Source organism: Odontesthes bonariensis, chromosome 9 (assembly GCF_027942865.1).
Source record: "Odontesthes bonariensis isolate fOdoBon6 chromosome 9, fOdoBon6.hap1, whole genome shotgun sequence".
In the NCBI taxonomy this organism is placed as follows: domain Eukaryota; kingdom Metazoa; phylum Chordata; class Actinopteri; order Atheriniformes; family Atherinopsidae; genus Odontesthes; species Odontesthes bonariensis.
This window is the reverse complement of record NC_134514.1, coordinates 21,628,050-21,640,142: the sequence shown is the minus strand read 5'-3', so window position 1 is coordinate 21,640,142 and position 12,093 is coordinate 21,628,050. Positions and strand designations below refer to the sequence as shown.

Genomic DNA, 12,093 nt, shown 5'->3' with positions numbered 1-12,093 from the left:
TTAAATTATTTGGAATCTTGAATGTTTTACCGTGCCGCTGTAAGCGCTATTAGCAGAAGAGTAGCTTCTATAAAACCTGTAACTGTAATGCTGTAACTGCCAAGTTGTTTGACAAGTTGACGCCTCCACAAATCTGGAGCATTTTGATTTTCAATTAACACAGAACAATATGATGTAAACGATTAAAAAAGCTTGTTATAGCCACACTGAACTCACACGTTTGATTACAAGTGCAGGGAAAAACCAAAAGGGGATAATATATTATATGATTGGCAACAACCCTGATTCAAATTTAGGTTCTTATATACTCACTGACACATAATCTGTGAGCCATACAGAAAATGTAAGAACAAACACTCAGAATATACATCAGACTTTTACTTGTCCATAGTAAATGCATTTATTTATATTTCTGGCAAAGCAACATCCATTTTCTTTCTCATTTCTGTGTAATAAAGGATGGAGATTATTCCAAAATGCTACAACAAATAAACTAAAGCTCCTCAATAAAGCCTAAAAACACAATGTAAAGCTATTTAATACATACAGGTGGAGGCTGTCAGTAGGTAAAGCATAAACCTTACAATCAAATTCAAAAGCAGTCAAAGTAATCAGTTTCCAACATTTTGTCAAGCAAGGAAAAAATATTCTTATGTTGGAAGCAACAGACATAGGCTAACTATTAAGTCAGTCTGCTTCTTGTAAAAGAAATGAAACATTTTTTGTTATAGTTTAAGAACAGAAAAGCTGCATTTAGAGTGTAAATACATTGTGAGAAATAATAATAAAGCTGTTCACTTTACCTTGTTAGATTCAGCGATGATTCTGTCTTAAAGAGATATCTAACAAATCTGTTTCTCCTGTCAACCTCTTGCACACTTCTCAAGACCAAACAGAAATGACAAAACTTACATCTGTGCCTCAGAGTGTGTGTGAGACAATCTGTGAGAGGAGTGTGACTGAGAGCAAGGTTGCCCCGATACATCTTGAATCTTGCAGTACCATTAACTAATTTGTTTCCAAAGTCCAAAGTCTGTCCAAAGTCCATGTATGTGTGTTTTTGAGATAGTGAGAAAGAACAGGAGACACATAAGGTGTGTGTGTGTTAATGAGTATGTGCGTGTCCGTCTATCTTTTATTATATATCATTGCGAGAACGGTTTGCCTTATCTCAAGGTTCTTCCAGCTCTCTCTCTCTTCTGCAATGGCAATATGACCTGTGAAGGCAATAAAAAAGAAAAAATGTGGCAGCTAAGATGTGTTTTTCTACAGCTTTTAGCTGTTATGCTGCAAACAAGTGGAACAAACTGCCAGTGGAGATTAAACTTTCACCAAGTGTAGGCATTTTTAAATCCAGATTAAAAACATTTCTTTTCTCGTGTCTATGCATGAAATCTGCTCAGTATATTTGAACTTATCTGGACTGTTGCTTGTTTTTAATCATTTTAATTATTTTATTTATTTCTTTTTATATTCTTTTATGTATTTTTAATGCCCCCCCCCCCTGCAATGGTTTTATTTTATGTAAATTTTTGAATTGTTTTGTACATGAAATGTGCTATACAAATAAATTACACTTTGACTTTTGACTTTGAATCCAAAACATTACAAGCATGCCAAGATGAGTGCTTGATTTACAGTATTTGAGTATAACTCAGTGCTTGTCTGCATGTATCTAAGACGTTACAGATTTGGAGTTCAAGGACCTTTTTCAATTTTAGCAACAGTTGAGAAAAAAAGCCATGCACTGTAACAAGCTACAAACTACTGGAAGGTGTCAAATTACTTAAGCAAGTGAAGTGTATTGATTTGTCAGTGTATTGTTTGATTTCATTCAATAAATTCAAATCCCCTTTATTTAAGTTTGTAAATATGCTTTTTTCTTATAATCCATATCTTCAGAAGAGCTTGTTGATGAATTTCCAACACAATCGTACTGTTTTATTGTACATTGTAAAAAAAATTAGAAATTAAAAAACAAGTGCAAAATTAAAAATGATCAAACAATTAACATCCAGAGCCCCGTTGTTTCGTAATCTGTCAATGTTTACAAAATAATTAGTACAGACTATGCAGTCTATGAGGATTAAGTAAGTAGGAACAAGAGCTCAGGTTCTCAGGTGAGAGAAAACTAAATTGTTGTGTTAAAAGCTATCAGTTCATGTTTTCAATAATTATTCAGTATTCATGTGATATAGGAATCCAATAACCTGCTCCATTCATTCCACAGATGTATAACAAGACTAATGCCAGCTGAGGTACATTGCCTTGGTTCTCATTGCCCATGCCAATCGGAACCACTCTGAAGCTAATGAAAAGGGGACTCTTTATAGATGAACACCAGGAGCTTCCGGTGTTTTGAATTTTTTTTAAAAAGCTGGACAAGGAGACTGCCAGGTACTTACGTTGAAGACTAATTAAAGTTTACTTGATATTGATATTCGCCTATGTTTCAGATCTTTTTAGACAAAAGTCCCGCAGAAGTGTATGATATTTTAGAGCTCGGAGAGACTTTAATTCGTACTTTAACTATTAAGTTCCCGTGCTGGTTCTGTGTCGTTCATGCCAGAAAAACACGAACTGATGAGTAATGGCTCATTTCTTTTTTTGAAGGTGGGTTTTTTAACTGAAACTCACTGATTTACACTGTGTATAAATTGTCGTCCCTTCGTGACAGCCATGTCCACGCTCTTCCCCTCCTTGCAACCGCGGATAACGGAGTCGCTGTGGTTTAACTTGGACCGACCGTGCGTGGACGAGGCGGAGCTGCACCAGCAGGAGCAGCAGCACCAAACCTGGGTACCCCACTCTGCTCCTGCACCGTTTCTTTCTCCCTCTTCACTCTCATGTTTTAATATGCGCTCTCCGTTTCCTGCAGTTGCAGAGCATTGCAGAGAAAGACAACAATCTGATGCCCATTGGAAAACCTATTTTTGAGGTAAATTCATGTGTGTTTTGCCACAGTTTCACACATGGGTCGTGTGAAGCTACATGCTGAAGCTTCCTCCATTTATTTAATCTGGATTTCATGGGTACAGGCAGGCTATGAAGAGGAGGAAGAAGAGGATGACGAGGATGAAGAAGACAGTGAGGAGGACTCCGAAGACGAAGAGGACATGCAGGACATGGATGAAATGAACGACTACAACGAGTCACCTGATGATGGCGAGATCAATGAGGTGCTTTCATCTATCCTTTGTGTTGTAGTTTTTCCAGGTCAGCGATGTCATTAACCAGACCAAGCATGTGATTTGATTCTTATGAGATGTAGAAGGAACCGATGACAACACTTCTAATATCTCCTTTTATCTAATTGCTTCTTTTTCCTAACTAAACAGAGCAGTAATTCTCTTCTGTCTGGTTGTGTTTCCTTCTGTCAGGTGGATATGGAAGGCCCAGACCAAGACCAAGACCAATGGATGATTTAAGACTAAGGACAATTTTTGTCAAGCTGTCTGGCTCTGAATTAACAATCCCTACTTCAAAAGTGACTGCAGCTCCTCCCGTCTGCGACACATCTATTTATTATTTGTGAAACTAGGATAAGAATGTAGTTGAAACACAAAACAGGTTGAGGTCAGCTAATTTTTTTCAAACTTCAACCTGAAGTCCATCAGTCTCCGAGCACTTTGGACATGACTGCGAGTGTTGCTGCTTGCCACACATTGATCTACTAGTATGATGAATATGTGCGTGGAGACACTGCCGTTAAAATGAATCCTCTGTTTTTATTGGCATTCTGTGATCCTGCCGAGAAGGTATAATTGTACGATCCAGTACAAGCAGCCCCGAGCCTGTCTGGTGCTCTAAAATAGACTCACAAACGCAGTGCTGCTGTTTTGTAACCAGTTGAGCACGCCCGCTCAGCGGAAACTTCACGGATTGGCCCATTGATCTCCCATTTAAACTTTAACCTCGTCATATCTTCAGTCATGTGCTACTAGGAGTTTCCAAGCAGCTGATTGAGCACAAACATTGGTTCAGTCAGCAGAATAATTTTTTACAGATGAAAACGACTTAGTACTTAGGCCTCCAGCTCAGTTCTGTTTCATTGCAGCGCCCTGCATGTTGCTCACCTTTTGTTACAGACACTCCTCCAGTAGAATATTCACAGAACCTTGTAAAAACTTGTAATGCTCAGAAATTTAGGTGAGTTCAGACATTTTTTGCTACCAATGAAAACTGACCATCCCAACCCTCACGTGTTCATGGCATGTTGCTGTGTACAAAGGTTTTGGTTATTTCTACTGAAATGACTGGTTTTAACAATTTTATTAAATTATTTTTGATGAATAAGTGTTTTTGTTTGGGTATTTTTACCTATGAATAAACAATCAAATGTAACATGTCAGTGAGCAGTGTGCGAGTTGGATTTATGCTGACTTGCTTTTCAGTGAGATAAAAATGTCTACGGTCTTATACTAATAAGATACCCATGTGAAATATGCTTGTAATGAATTTAAGATTGTGTTGCTTCTGTTGTCTGCCATTCACTATATTATTTGATATTTAAAGTCAGGAAACATTTAAGTGCCAAAGACTTCCTTTGTCATGAACAGCGCAGTTTAAGCATGTATATACCTAACATGTCTTTTATTTCTAAATATCACAATTATACTTTTTTAACAAGTTTCATGGTCTAACATTTCCACTTTGATGTTTGAACGGCAATTTAATTATAATATTTATCATTTTATTATTAATATAGATTTAAGATTATGAAATTAGTATATAATTTCTTGCTCTTAAGGCTTTTTTTTTTTTTTCAGTATCCAGGGAGACCACAAGTATTGTTTTATTTTGGAGGACGTTCCAGCATTTCCTTACGCTGAGATAGGACATTTGGCAACAGCTCTCTGCCAAACAGTTCTAAACATTTCCCTCTTTTGCTCATGCTCCCAATCCCATAAAGTTTAATTAAGTTTGTCTTTATACCTTTTTTTGTAATCTTACACAATGATAAATGCTCTGATGAAGTAATAGAAACTAGACGTCGCAATGCTGCAGTTTTAAGGCAGAGATGATTTTCAGGGAAGAATTGCTTGGGCATGAAGAGTTCCATCTTTCCTTGCCAATCTAAAAATGTGGATCTGTAGTCAGGAACTGTGAAATCCGCGTCTACTTGATTCCCTGGTACACCAGCTCAGCCATTCCGTCCCTGATGCCCTTGCTGTACTCCAGCATGGCTCTGTGGATTTTCCACTCATACAAGCCACTCTTGCGGAGGTGTCGAAGGAACTTCGGAGCCCCAGGAAACAAAACGTTGTCGGCCAGAATCATAGATCCTTTTCCGAGCAGGCCAGAGCCCTCCAGCATCTGTAACACACAGAGCCAGTAAAGAGAGAAGATGAGTCGGTAAAAAGAAAACTTTCAGGGTAACATGTATAACCAAAGTATCCCAATGTTATCTTTTATCTGTTATCTTAATAATCATCTTTAAAGGACTCGAATGGGGAACATTTACATACACAAAAGCTCGGTCCATCAAGGGACTCTTTACTCCTTGAAAGCCATTATCACATTAAAACGGTAAGAAGAACCAGGTCCCAAATTTTTATATCTCAAGTCCCCTTTGAGCAAAGCAGAGGAAGAGCTTAAGTTAAGCCGCCTAGGATCATAAAATATAAATAATGTCTTTTTAATGACAATTCATTACCTGCAGGTCAGGCAAGTAGCATTTCTTCCAGTGGTCCATGAAAACAAAATCCAGCCTCTCTAAATTGTAGTCAGAGCGTAGCCGAGGTATCACTTCATCAGATGGATTAACGATAAGCTCCACCTGGAGAAACACAGAGGTACATAAAAGCAGGGTGGTAGGGCCAAAAAGTGCATGAAGTACTTTAGCTATGATGTGGAATTTTGTAAATTGCTAACATGTTCTTGTTGTCTCACCGTGTCATCATCAAACCCTGCCAGGCGGATGATTTTCTCAGCGATTGCAGCATTCCTCTGATCCATCTCAATACTGTACAGCCTGGCCCCCAGAGGCAGAGTCCGGGCGATCCGTACGGTGCTGTATCCGCAGTGGGCCCCCAGCTCCAGCACTGTCAGAGGGCTCTGCTCTATCAGCAGACGGTCCAGGATTTTGCCTAAGGAAATACGTGGATTTGGGATTTAGACTTTACATCAACACTTTGTCTCTACATCTTAGAAAACTCCCCCTAATCATCGTCTGCACCTTTTTTAGGCCCAATGTTGCTGATGAACTCCACCTTGCTGCACCAGAAATCAAAGGCATCCAGGATGCTGTCAGGGTCTCCAGGGGTGGAATGAGTGAGAACATACTGGTAGGCCCGCTCTTCCCGGCTCAAACCAGTGACACAGTCCTTCCATATTCTCACAAGGACCGCCCGATAGAACAGCACAAAGTAGTAGCGGTACCGAATTATCAGCGTCAGCAGAAGAGGAATGAAGGCAAAGGCGATAGCTGGTGACACCATCCTTGCACAGAAAGAAACACACACACACACACATAGGTAGATTCAGCTGTAGATTTCCTTTTTTTCATATCAAATTGTTAAGAATGTTCTCCTTAAACTCCCCATCAAATCATATTTGATGTTTAAATATTCTCTTATGTCTTGCACTATATGTTCCCTATGCATCAGTGACTGATCTTTGAGCCGCCGTCGGCTCTGTTTTGAACTTGTATCAATTACGAGAGCAGTTCTTTACTAATTTATTTTATATGTATCTCATCCTCAACTGCGCTGCTCTGTATTCTGAAACAGCTGCAGTTTTCTTCTCATATGAAGCAGGGTTTTTATCATTTTCATGGACGTAAGAGGACACAAGGATAAACAGCAATCGTTACACAATCAATTCTATGCCAAGTCATTTTTTTCCCGATATGGTCATGTTTGGCCAATAAACATGTCTTCTGGGATAGTGCTGAGAATTATAAGGGCTTTCTAGAAAATTAAAAACTCCACCAAATGAAATCTTAGATGCATAAAATCCATTTCTGACACACACTTAGCTCTACACAAGTCTTTTCCCTTGCTGTGGCTGATGAGGTAATAAGTGTCGCACCTCTCTAGATGTTTCCTCTGCCTCAGGTAACCATAGACTCCACCGACTCTCTGCTGTCACACCAACCAGATGCTACAGTCTAACAAGATATTCTGACTGCCCCAGGGAAAAACGGTGCACACACAAAACAAACCTCACCTATTTATCTGAAGAGCAGAGGAGCTGATGATGAGCAGAGCCGATAAGTGGTGCTTCAGCTGAGACAGGTGCAGAAATACGAAGAGTGTGTGTGTTTAGGAGAAGGGCAGAGACTCTGTGATATGAATAATTTAAGCATCACGTGCATGATGATATATATTCTGTATTTAAGTTAACAGATACTGAGGTCAACATAGTGTGTAAACATAGTTTTTTTGTCTTTTTTGATTAGGCACTATGTACCACCTTCTTAAAAATATTCAAAATAAGGCTAACAGTGCGAAAAGGAGCAGACCCAGAGCAACAGAGTGCTGCAGAAACTGATATATCAAGTTAACATCAACAGGTGTGCATCTGTGTGCGCCTCTATGGAGTCCAGTTTCCTTAGTCACGGTGGAAAGATCGAGAAAAAAAACACAACAAAAAGCTCATGTCTGAGTCTTTATCAAATATAACTCAAACGCAATATAAACGAGTTTATTCAAATACAGGCAAAAAAGATTTGAAAACACAGGAAAACCATGCGAGGCAAGAATAAATGTAACATACAAAACAGTGAAAAGGAAACCAACTCAAAACTGAACATTTTTTCTTGTCTTTTTGTTTCCCATCATCTTTCTTTTCACTGGGTCTCCTCTGTTGTGTCCGAGTATGTCGTTCTCGTTGTCCGTGTCAGTATTTTAACTCATCAAACAACAAAAGTGATGAGATTCATACTGATGTGGCACAAATGATCCAATAATAGCAAAATAAGAAGGGACTAACAACTTTTAGACCCCCTCACTGGAAATATGTTTGCATGAGATCAGTCTAAAGCGATCGTAGCCAAAACAACTCACCTCTTTAATTCTGTTAGTGATTTGATTAGTGAGCTACATTATCTGTCTTCCGCGCTCATAAATATACACAAATGTTGCCCCAGTTGTAAATATATATTATTGTCTCACCATCACTGCTTCTGTGGCATTGCTGGAATTATAACGGAACTAGTGACTAAAGTGAGATAAAAACCAGCTCCCTGTGTTTGCTCCTTCGTGAACCAATAATCATTCCTTAAAAAAATGTTTTTGTAAAAAAAATTCAAAGTGTTTAACAAAAGGCACACAACGTGTAGTCATTCTGTATTGTTTTTCAGCTACACTGAGGCGATTTATTCAGAGTTGTTTAGGAAATATTACCTGCTCATTTATTAGTCTATTGTTCCTGATTTCTGGGTCAGTGTGGTAGATTTTGTGTACATTTCTGTGAAGTGTTGCTATGAGCAACACACGGTTACAGATTGCATAAAGCAGCATCCACAGAGAAGGACAGCAATCGTTGATAACTTGCTGGTTAAAGTTCTGGACAGGATTGTTTAAGAAGGGCTCTGATAAACTTCTTCAGCTCTTTGTCCCCTCTGGTCCATCTTACCAGTCGAGTCAGCACCAGTCTTCCCTCTTCAGCCTTAGCCAGGGCCAAGTACCATCCACTATAGACAGGCTTCCCCACTTTCCCTCCTTCTTTTGCCTGTTTCCCATCTATCTTCTGCTCCCCCAGCTCTGCGTCTTCATTTGTCTCTGTAGAGTCTAAGCCGGGACAAGTACAGCTGCCACCTTCCTGCAGCCACAAAGCGCCGTGGGCCATCGCGCCTGCGATCTCCTCCGCCCTTTCTGGCCCTCCCCCTGCCCACCTGAGGATGCGGCTGCGGGCCAGAGGCACCAGCTGACGGTCACCTCCCACTGTTGACACGCTGCCCAGACGCATCTTTAAGGCTGTGACAGAGACAAAAAGAATATGATTCAACAGGTGTCACTTCAGACTCACTAAAAAAAATATCCCTATTTAATTGGTTTTGTTCCAGATTTTTAAAAGAATAATGTTTTTTTTTTTTTTTTTTTTTTTTTTAAATGTTATGCTGCATTGTATGACCTTCATGAAAAAGGAGAAGCATTTGCTGAGAACCCACATCATTTGCTCTCACCATATGGACTGTGGCAGAAGTTTTCCTGGATGTCAGCCTCTCCTTCAGCAGCCAGACTGCAGGCATCACACATAACACTCCCTGGAAGATGGAAAAAAAAAAAAAAATAGATAATTTGATTGGACTTGTCAGCAGCAATGATGGAAAACAGGTGGCTTGTCTGTTGAATTTCTGCAGAAACTGTGAAGTGAAAATTGCATAGTTACAGCTGTGCAACAAACAGTTTATCAAACAAATAATATAAGAAAATCAATAGTAAAATGTTAAAAAAAGAAATGACTAAAACATGCTAAATGCATTATTACAATGCCTTACGATTATACAGTGACTATCAACAGTTGAGCATGATAACCACCAGAGTTAAAGATTTGGACCTCATTTTGTGCTTTGTGCCAAGATATCCAGAGATCATTGCAGCACTTCAATGTATCTCTACATTAATCTAAGAATTATATAAGTAAAAGAATATAGTGATGAGAACTCATTGGACTAAAAGCATCAAATTGAAAGTGCTCTTTCCTCAGATCTATGGCCTCTCTTAGTGTTATATAGCCATGTTTTCTGTTTTGTTATTGGAGCTACAAAGTGTAAACAGTTGCTTTTTAATCTTTACTAACAGCTCAGATGTTTGGTTGAGTAATCTCCAACCAAGGGGTCACGATGCAACACGATGGAGGAGTCTTGGGGAAAAAAAAATATGACAGAGGAAATATTTATTTAAATCCCGTATTTATTTCAGTTTAGCTTGATTGTTTGAACTCCTTTAAGTCTTAAACAGTTACTGGAGTGAAACTGAGAGGGACTTTTTGAGAAAAATGTCTATTTGGTTGACTTGCTTTAAAAGCTATAAACTGACGTAGTCAAAAACAGAAAGTGCAGGCTACATAAGCAGCTGCTTGAGTAAAGTACCGTCAACGCCCCGACTGTTAGCCTGCTCTGAAGATGAAAATAGTCTGATGTCTGCCATGTTAGTGACTTGTCTGTGTTTGTGATGTTACTCTGTGGAGTGTTTTGATTAGGAAAGAAAAAAAAAAGCTACTTGTGACAGATCCGTCCACCAACCTTTCAGCGCCTCCTCGTGCCTGACCTCTTCTTCCGTCCACCCCTGCCGCTCCCCGGTTGCTGGGATACAGAGCTGCGTTCCGCGCGGGAACCGGGTGCAGTTAAACATCTCCGGCCACGGGAACCCGAACGCGCTCATCACAGGCACGCAGCCGTCCCGCACGGCCTCGCACAGGCTCCTGCAGGGGCTCACGGGCCCGTTGAGCTCCGGCAGACACACCGGGGCGAACAGCGAGCACAGGAACTTCTTCGTGTCCCGGTGACACAGCTTGGAGATGAGGGGCAGCCAGGCCGCCGACTGCTGCTGGGCCTCTTTCAGTGAATCATGGCCGAGCAAGTTGGGGATCCACATGCGCCTGTAGCCGATCCCGTGGCACAGAGACAGGGTGCTCGGGATGGGTTTACACACCGAACGGACCGAGGAGCTGAACCCGAGAGAAGGCGGCACAGGAGGCACTGCATCGGAGGCACGAGATCCTCCGAACAGCACCACAAAGCTGAGCAGAAAAACAGACATTGTTTTTGCTCCGAGTGAAGTCTTCACAGCTGTAGCTTCTCTGCCTGGACCTGAAGGTGTAAATAAAGAGGTGTGGAGGAAACGTGGGGTAATGAGAGGGCAGGCGCCTCCCTGCCATCATCCCACCCCATCAGACTGCTGTCTGACTCCACAATTACCAGAACATTTCCATGTGTCATGCAGGCTGTTTGTGTCGGACGGCAAAGAAAACCAATCCTCCATCTGATACAGTTAAGCACAGTCACGTTTGGCTCTTTGCAGCTCTGACTCCAGACTTCCATCCAGACATGATTTACAGTAATATGCTTGAAAATAACCTGTGTATTCGAAGAGGCTGACCTGATAGCACATCTATATTTTTTAGAGAGGTTTTAGAATAAAACTGATGCGACTCCATTTTCCAATTCTTTACGGAAAGAAACTGAATATGATTTATATAATCATACAAATCCATGTCTCGGTGTTAGCATTTGAATAGCACTTCACTTAATACTTAAGTGAATAGAAATGTGCTTAGCATTTAGACACGCATTACTTTTAATGGTAGCAGATGTGTGAATACTCGTAGATATCCACTTGCATTTCTCAGAATAGGCAATAACATGCATTATTGGAGGAAAGAAGCAGAGAGAAAACATGTTAACTTTCTGAACAGCTTTAGATAAACATTCAGTGTCAGTGCTGTGAGGTTAGCTGCTGAAAATGAAATGTAACCGTTGTGTGTTGGAGAAGCAGCGTGTTTGACACCATCATCTTGTATTTAGCCAGAGGGTGTCATCTTTTCCAGAAAAACTGCCACATGTCAACCAACATGCCCAATCCTGCTTGGATTGTGCTTTTTTCACATTAGAAACGTAGCAAACTCTTAGACACAAGTAAAGTTTCTGGAGGTGCTGTCAACAACGAAGCAAAGGAGACAAAAGCATTGCTCAGCTGGTTACCCGAGTAGCCACTTCACTCAAGTAGAGGGCCTTATTGTTATACATCAGTTTTAGCTCTCCGCTGAGCAAAGTGATGAAATATTTGAAGCCAAACAACATTCCTGTTTACAAATTCAAGACAACTTGGCCAGTTAGTGCTCATAAGTTTGATGTTGTGCACATCTTGCCTACAGATACCATCCTCCATGAGTTGATTTTCAAATATGTCACCCTTAAGTTCCTGTGTATTGTATGCATATAAAGATACGGCACATGGCAGCTTCTCATGTATAGTCTTTAAACCAATATCATTTATTTATTGATTGATTTTTACAGGCTCTTGTGCAAAACAAGGTTTTAAAAAGGTGAGGGATGGGATCGACTGTGGCTCGTATTGCTCTTTGAGCAGAGGAGGAAGTGCTTGAATGTTACACCACAATTTTGAAATGCATGCTAGTAAAAGC

The 12,093-nt window shown here is 40.3% G+C and overlaps 3 protein-coding genes across 3 annotated transcripts; 1 reads left to right on the top strand and 2 right to left on the bottom strand.

Moving 5' to 3' along the window:
- Nucleotides 1-2,306: 2,306 nt before the first annotated feature.
- On the top strand, nucleotides 2,307-4,633 carry anapc15 (anaphase promoting complex subunit 15). The gene is made up of 5 exons (XM_075473613.1): nucleotides 2,307-2,397; nucleotides 2,678-2,799; nucleotides 2,879-2,938; nucleotides 3,039-3,179; nucleotides 3,381-4,633. Exons 1-5 carry the CDS (start codon nucleotides 2,334-2,336, stop codon nucleotides 3,426-3,428), a joined length of 435 nt encoding a protein of 144 aa, XP_075329728.1. The 5' UTR covers nucleotides 2,307-2,333; the 3' UTR covers nucleotides 3,429-4,633.
- A 7-nt stretch (nucleotides 4,634-4,640) lies between these two features.
- On the bottom strand, nucleotides 4,641-7,225 carry tomt (transmembrane O-methyltransferase). Its single transcript, XM_075473612.1, has 5 exons — nucleotides 7,171-7,225; nucleotides 6,179-6,441; nucleotides 5,893-6,089; nucleotides 5,657-5,779; nucleotides 4,641-5,316 (listed from the first exon to the last, which is right to left on the bottom strand). The coding sequence occupies exons 2-5, from the start codon at nucleotides 6,438-6,440 to the stop codon at nucleotides 5,119-5,121; spliced, it is 780 nt and encodes a 259-aa protein (XP_075329727.1). The 5' UTR covers nucleotide 6,441; nucleotides 7,171-7,225; the 3' UTR covers nucleotides 4,641-5,118.
- A 413-nt stretch (nucleotides 7,226-7,638) lies between these two features.
- On the bottom strand, nucleotides 7,639-10,848 carry sfrp2l (secreted frizzled-related protein 2 like). The gene is made up of 3 exons (XM_075474439.1): nucleotides 10,193-10,848; nucleotides 9,131-9,211; nucleotides 7,639-8,921 (listed from the first exon to the last, which is right to left on the bottom strand). Exons 1-3 carry the CDS (start codon nucleotides 10,707-10,709, stop codon nucleotides 8,503-8,505), a joined length of 1,017 nt encoding a protein of 338 aa, XP_075330554.1. The 5' UTR covers nucleotides 10,710-10,848; the 3' UTR covers nucleotides 7,639-8,502.
- Between the last annotated feature and the right edge of the window lie 1,245 nt (nucleotides 10,849-12,093).

What these genes read in the sequence shown, in the direction of transcription:
- anapc15 (XM_075473613.1), top strand. Translation starts at nt 2,334, where the DNA reads ATGAACACCAGGAGCTTCCGGTGTTTTGAATTTTTTTTAAAAAGCTGG. An exon ending in TTGGAAAACCTATTTTTGAG is followed by an intron (nt 2,939 to 3,038) that starts GTAAATTCATGT and finishes TCATGGGTACAG; the next exon opens with GCAGGCTATGAAGAGGAGGA. An exon ending in ATGATGGCGAGATCAATGAG is followed by an intron (nt 3,180 to 3,380) that starts GTGCTTTCATCT and finishes TCCTTCTGTCAG; the next exon opens with GTGGATATGGAAGGCCCAGA.
- tomt (XM_075473612.1), bottom strand. Translation starts at nt 6,440, where the DNA reads ATGGTGTCACCAGCTATCGCCTTTGCCTTCATTCCTCTTCTGCTGACG. An exon ending in CAACATTGGGCCTAAAAAAG is followed by an intron (nt 6,090 to 6,178) that starts GTGCAGACGATG and finishes GTATTTCCTTAG; the next exon opens with GCAAAATCCTGGACCGTCTG. An exon ending in GCTACTTGCCTGACCTGCAG is followed by an intron (nt 5,317 to 5,656) that starts GTAATGAATTGT and finishes TGTGTGTTACAG; the next exon opens with ATGCTGGAGGGCTCTGGCCT.
- sfrp2l (XM_075474439.1), bottom strand. Translation starts at nt 10,709, where the DNA reads ATGTCTGTTTTTCTGCTCAGCTTTGTGGTGCTGTTCGGAGGATCTCGT. An exon ending in GCACGAGGAGGCGCTGAAAG is followed by an intron (nt 9,212 to 10,192) that starts GTTGGTGGACGG and finishes TCCATCTTCCAG; the next exon opens with GGAGTGTTATGTGTGATGCC. An exon ending in CTTCTGCCACAGTCCATATG is followed by an intron (nt 8,922 to 9,130) that starts GTGAGAGCAAAT and finishes TCTCTGTCACAG; the next exon opens with CCTTAAAGATGCGTCTGGGC.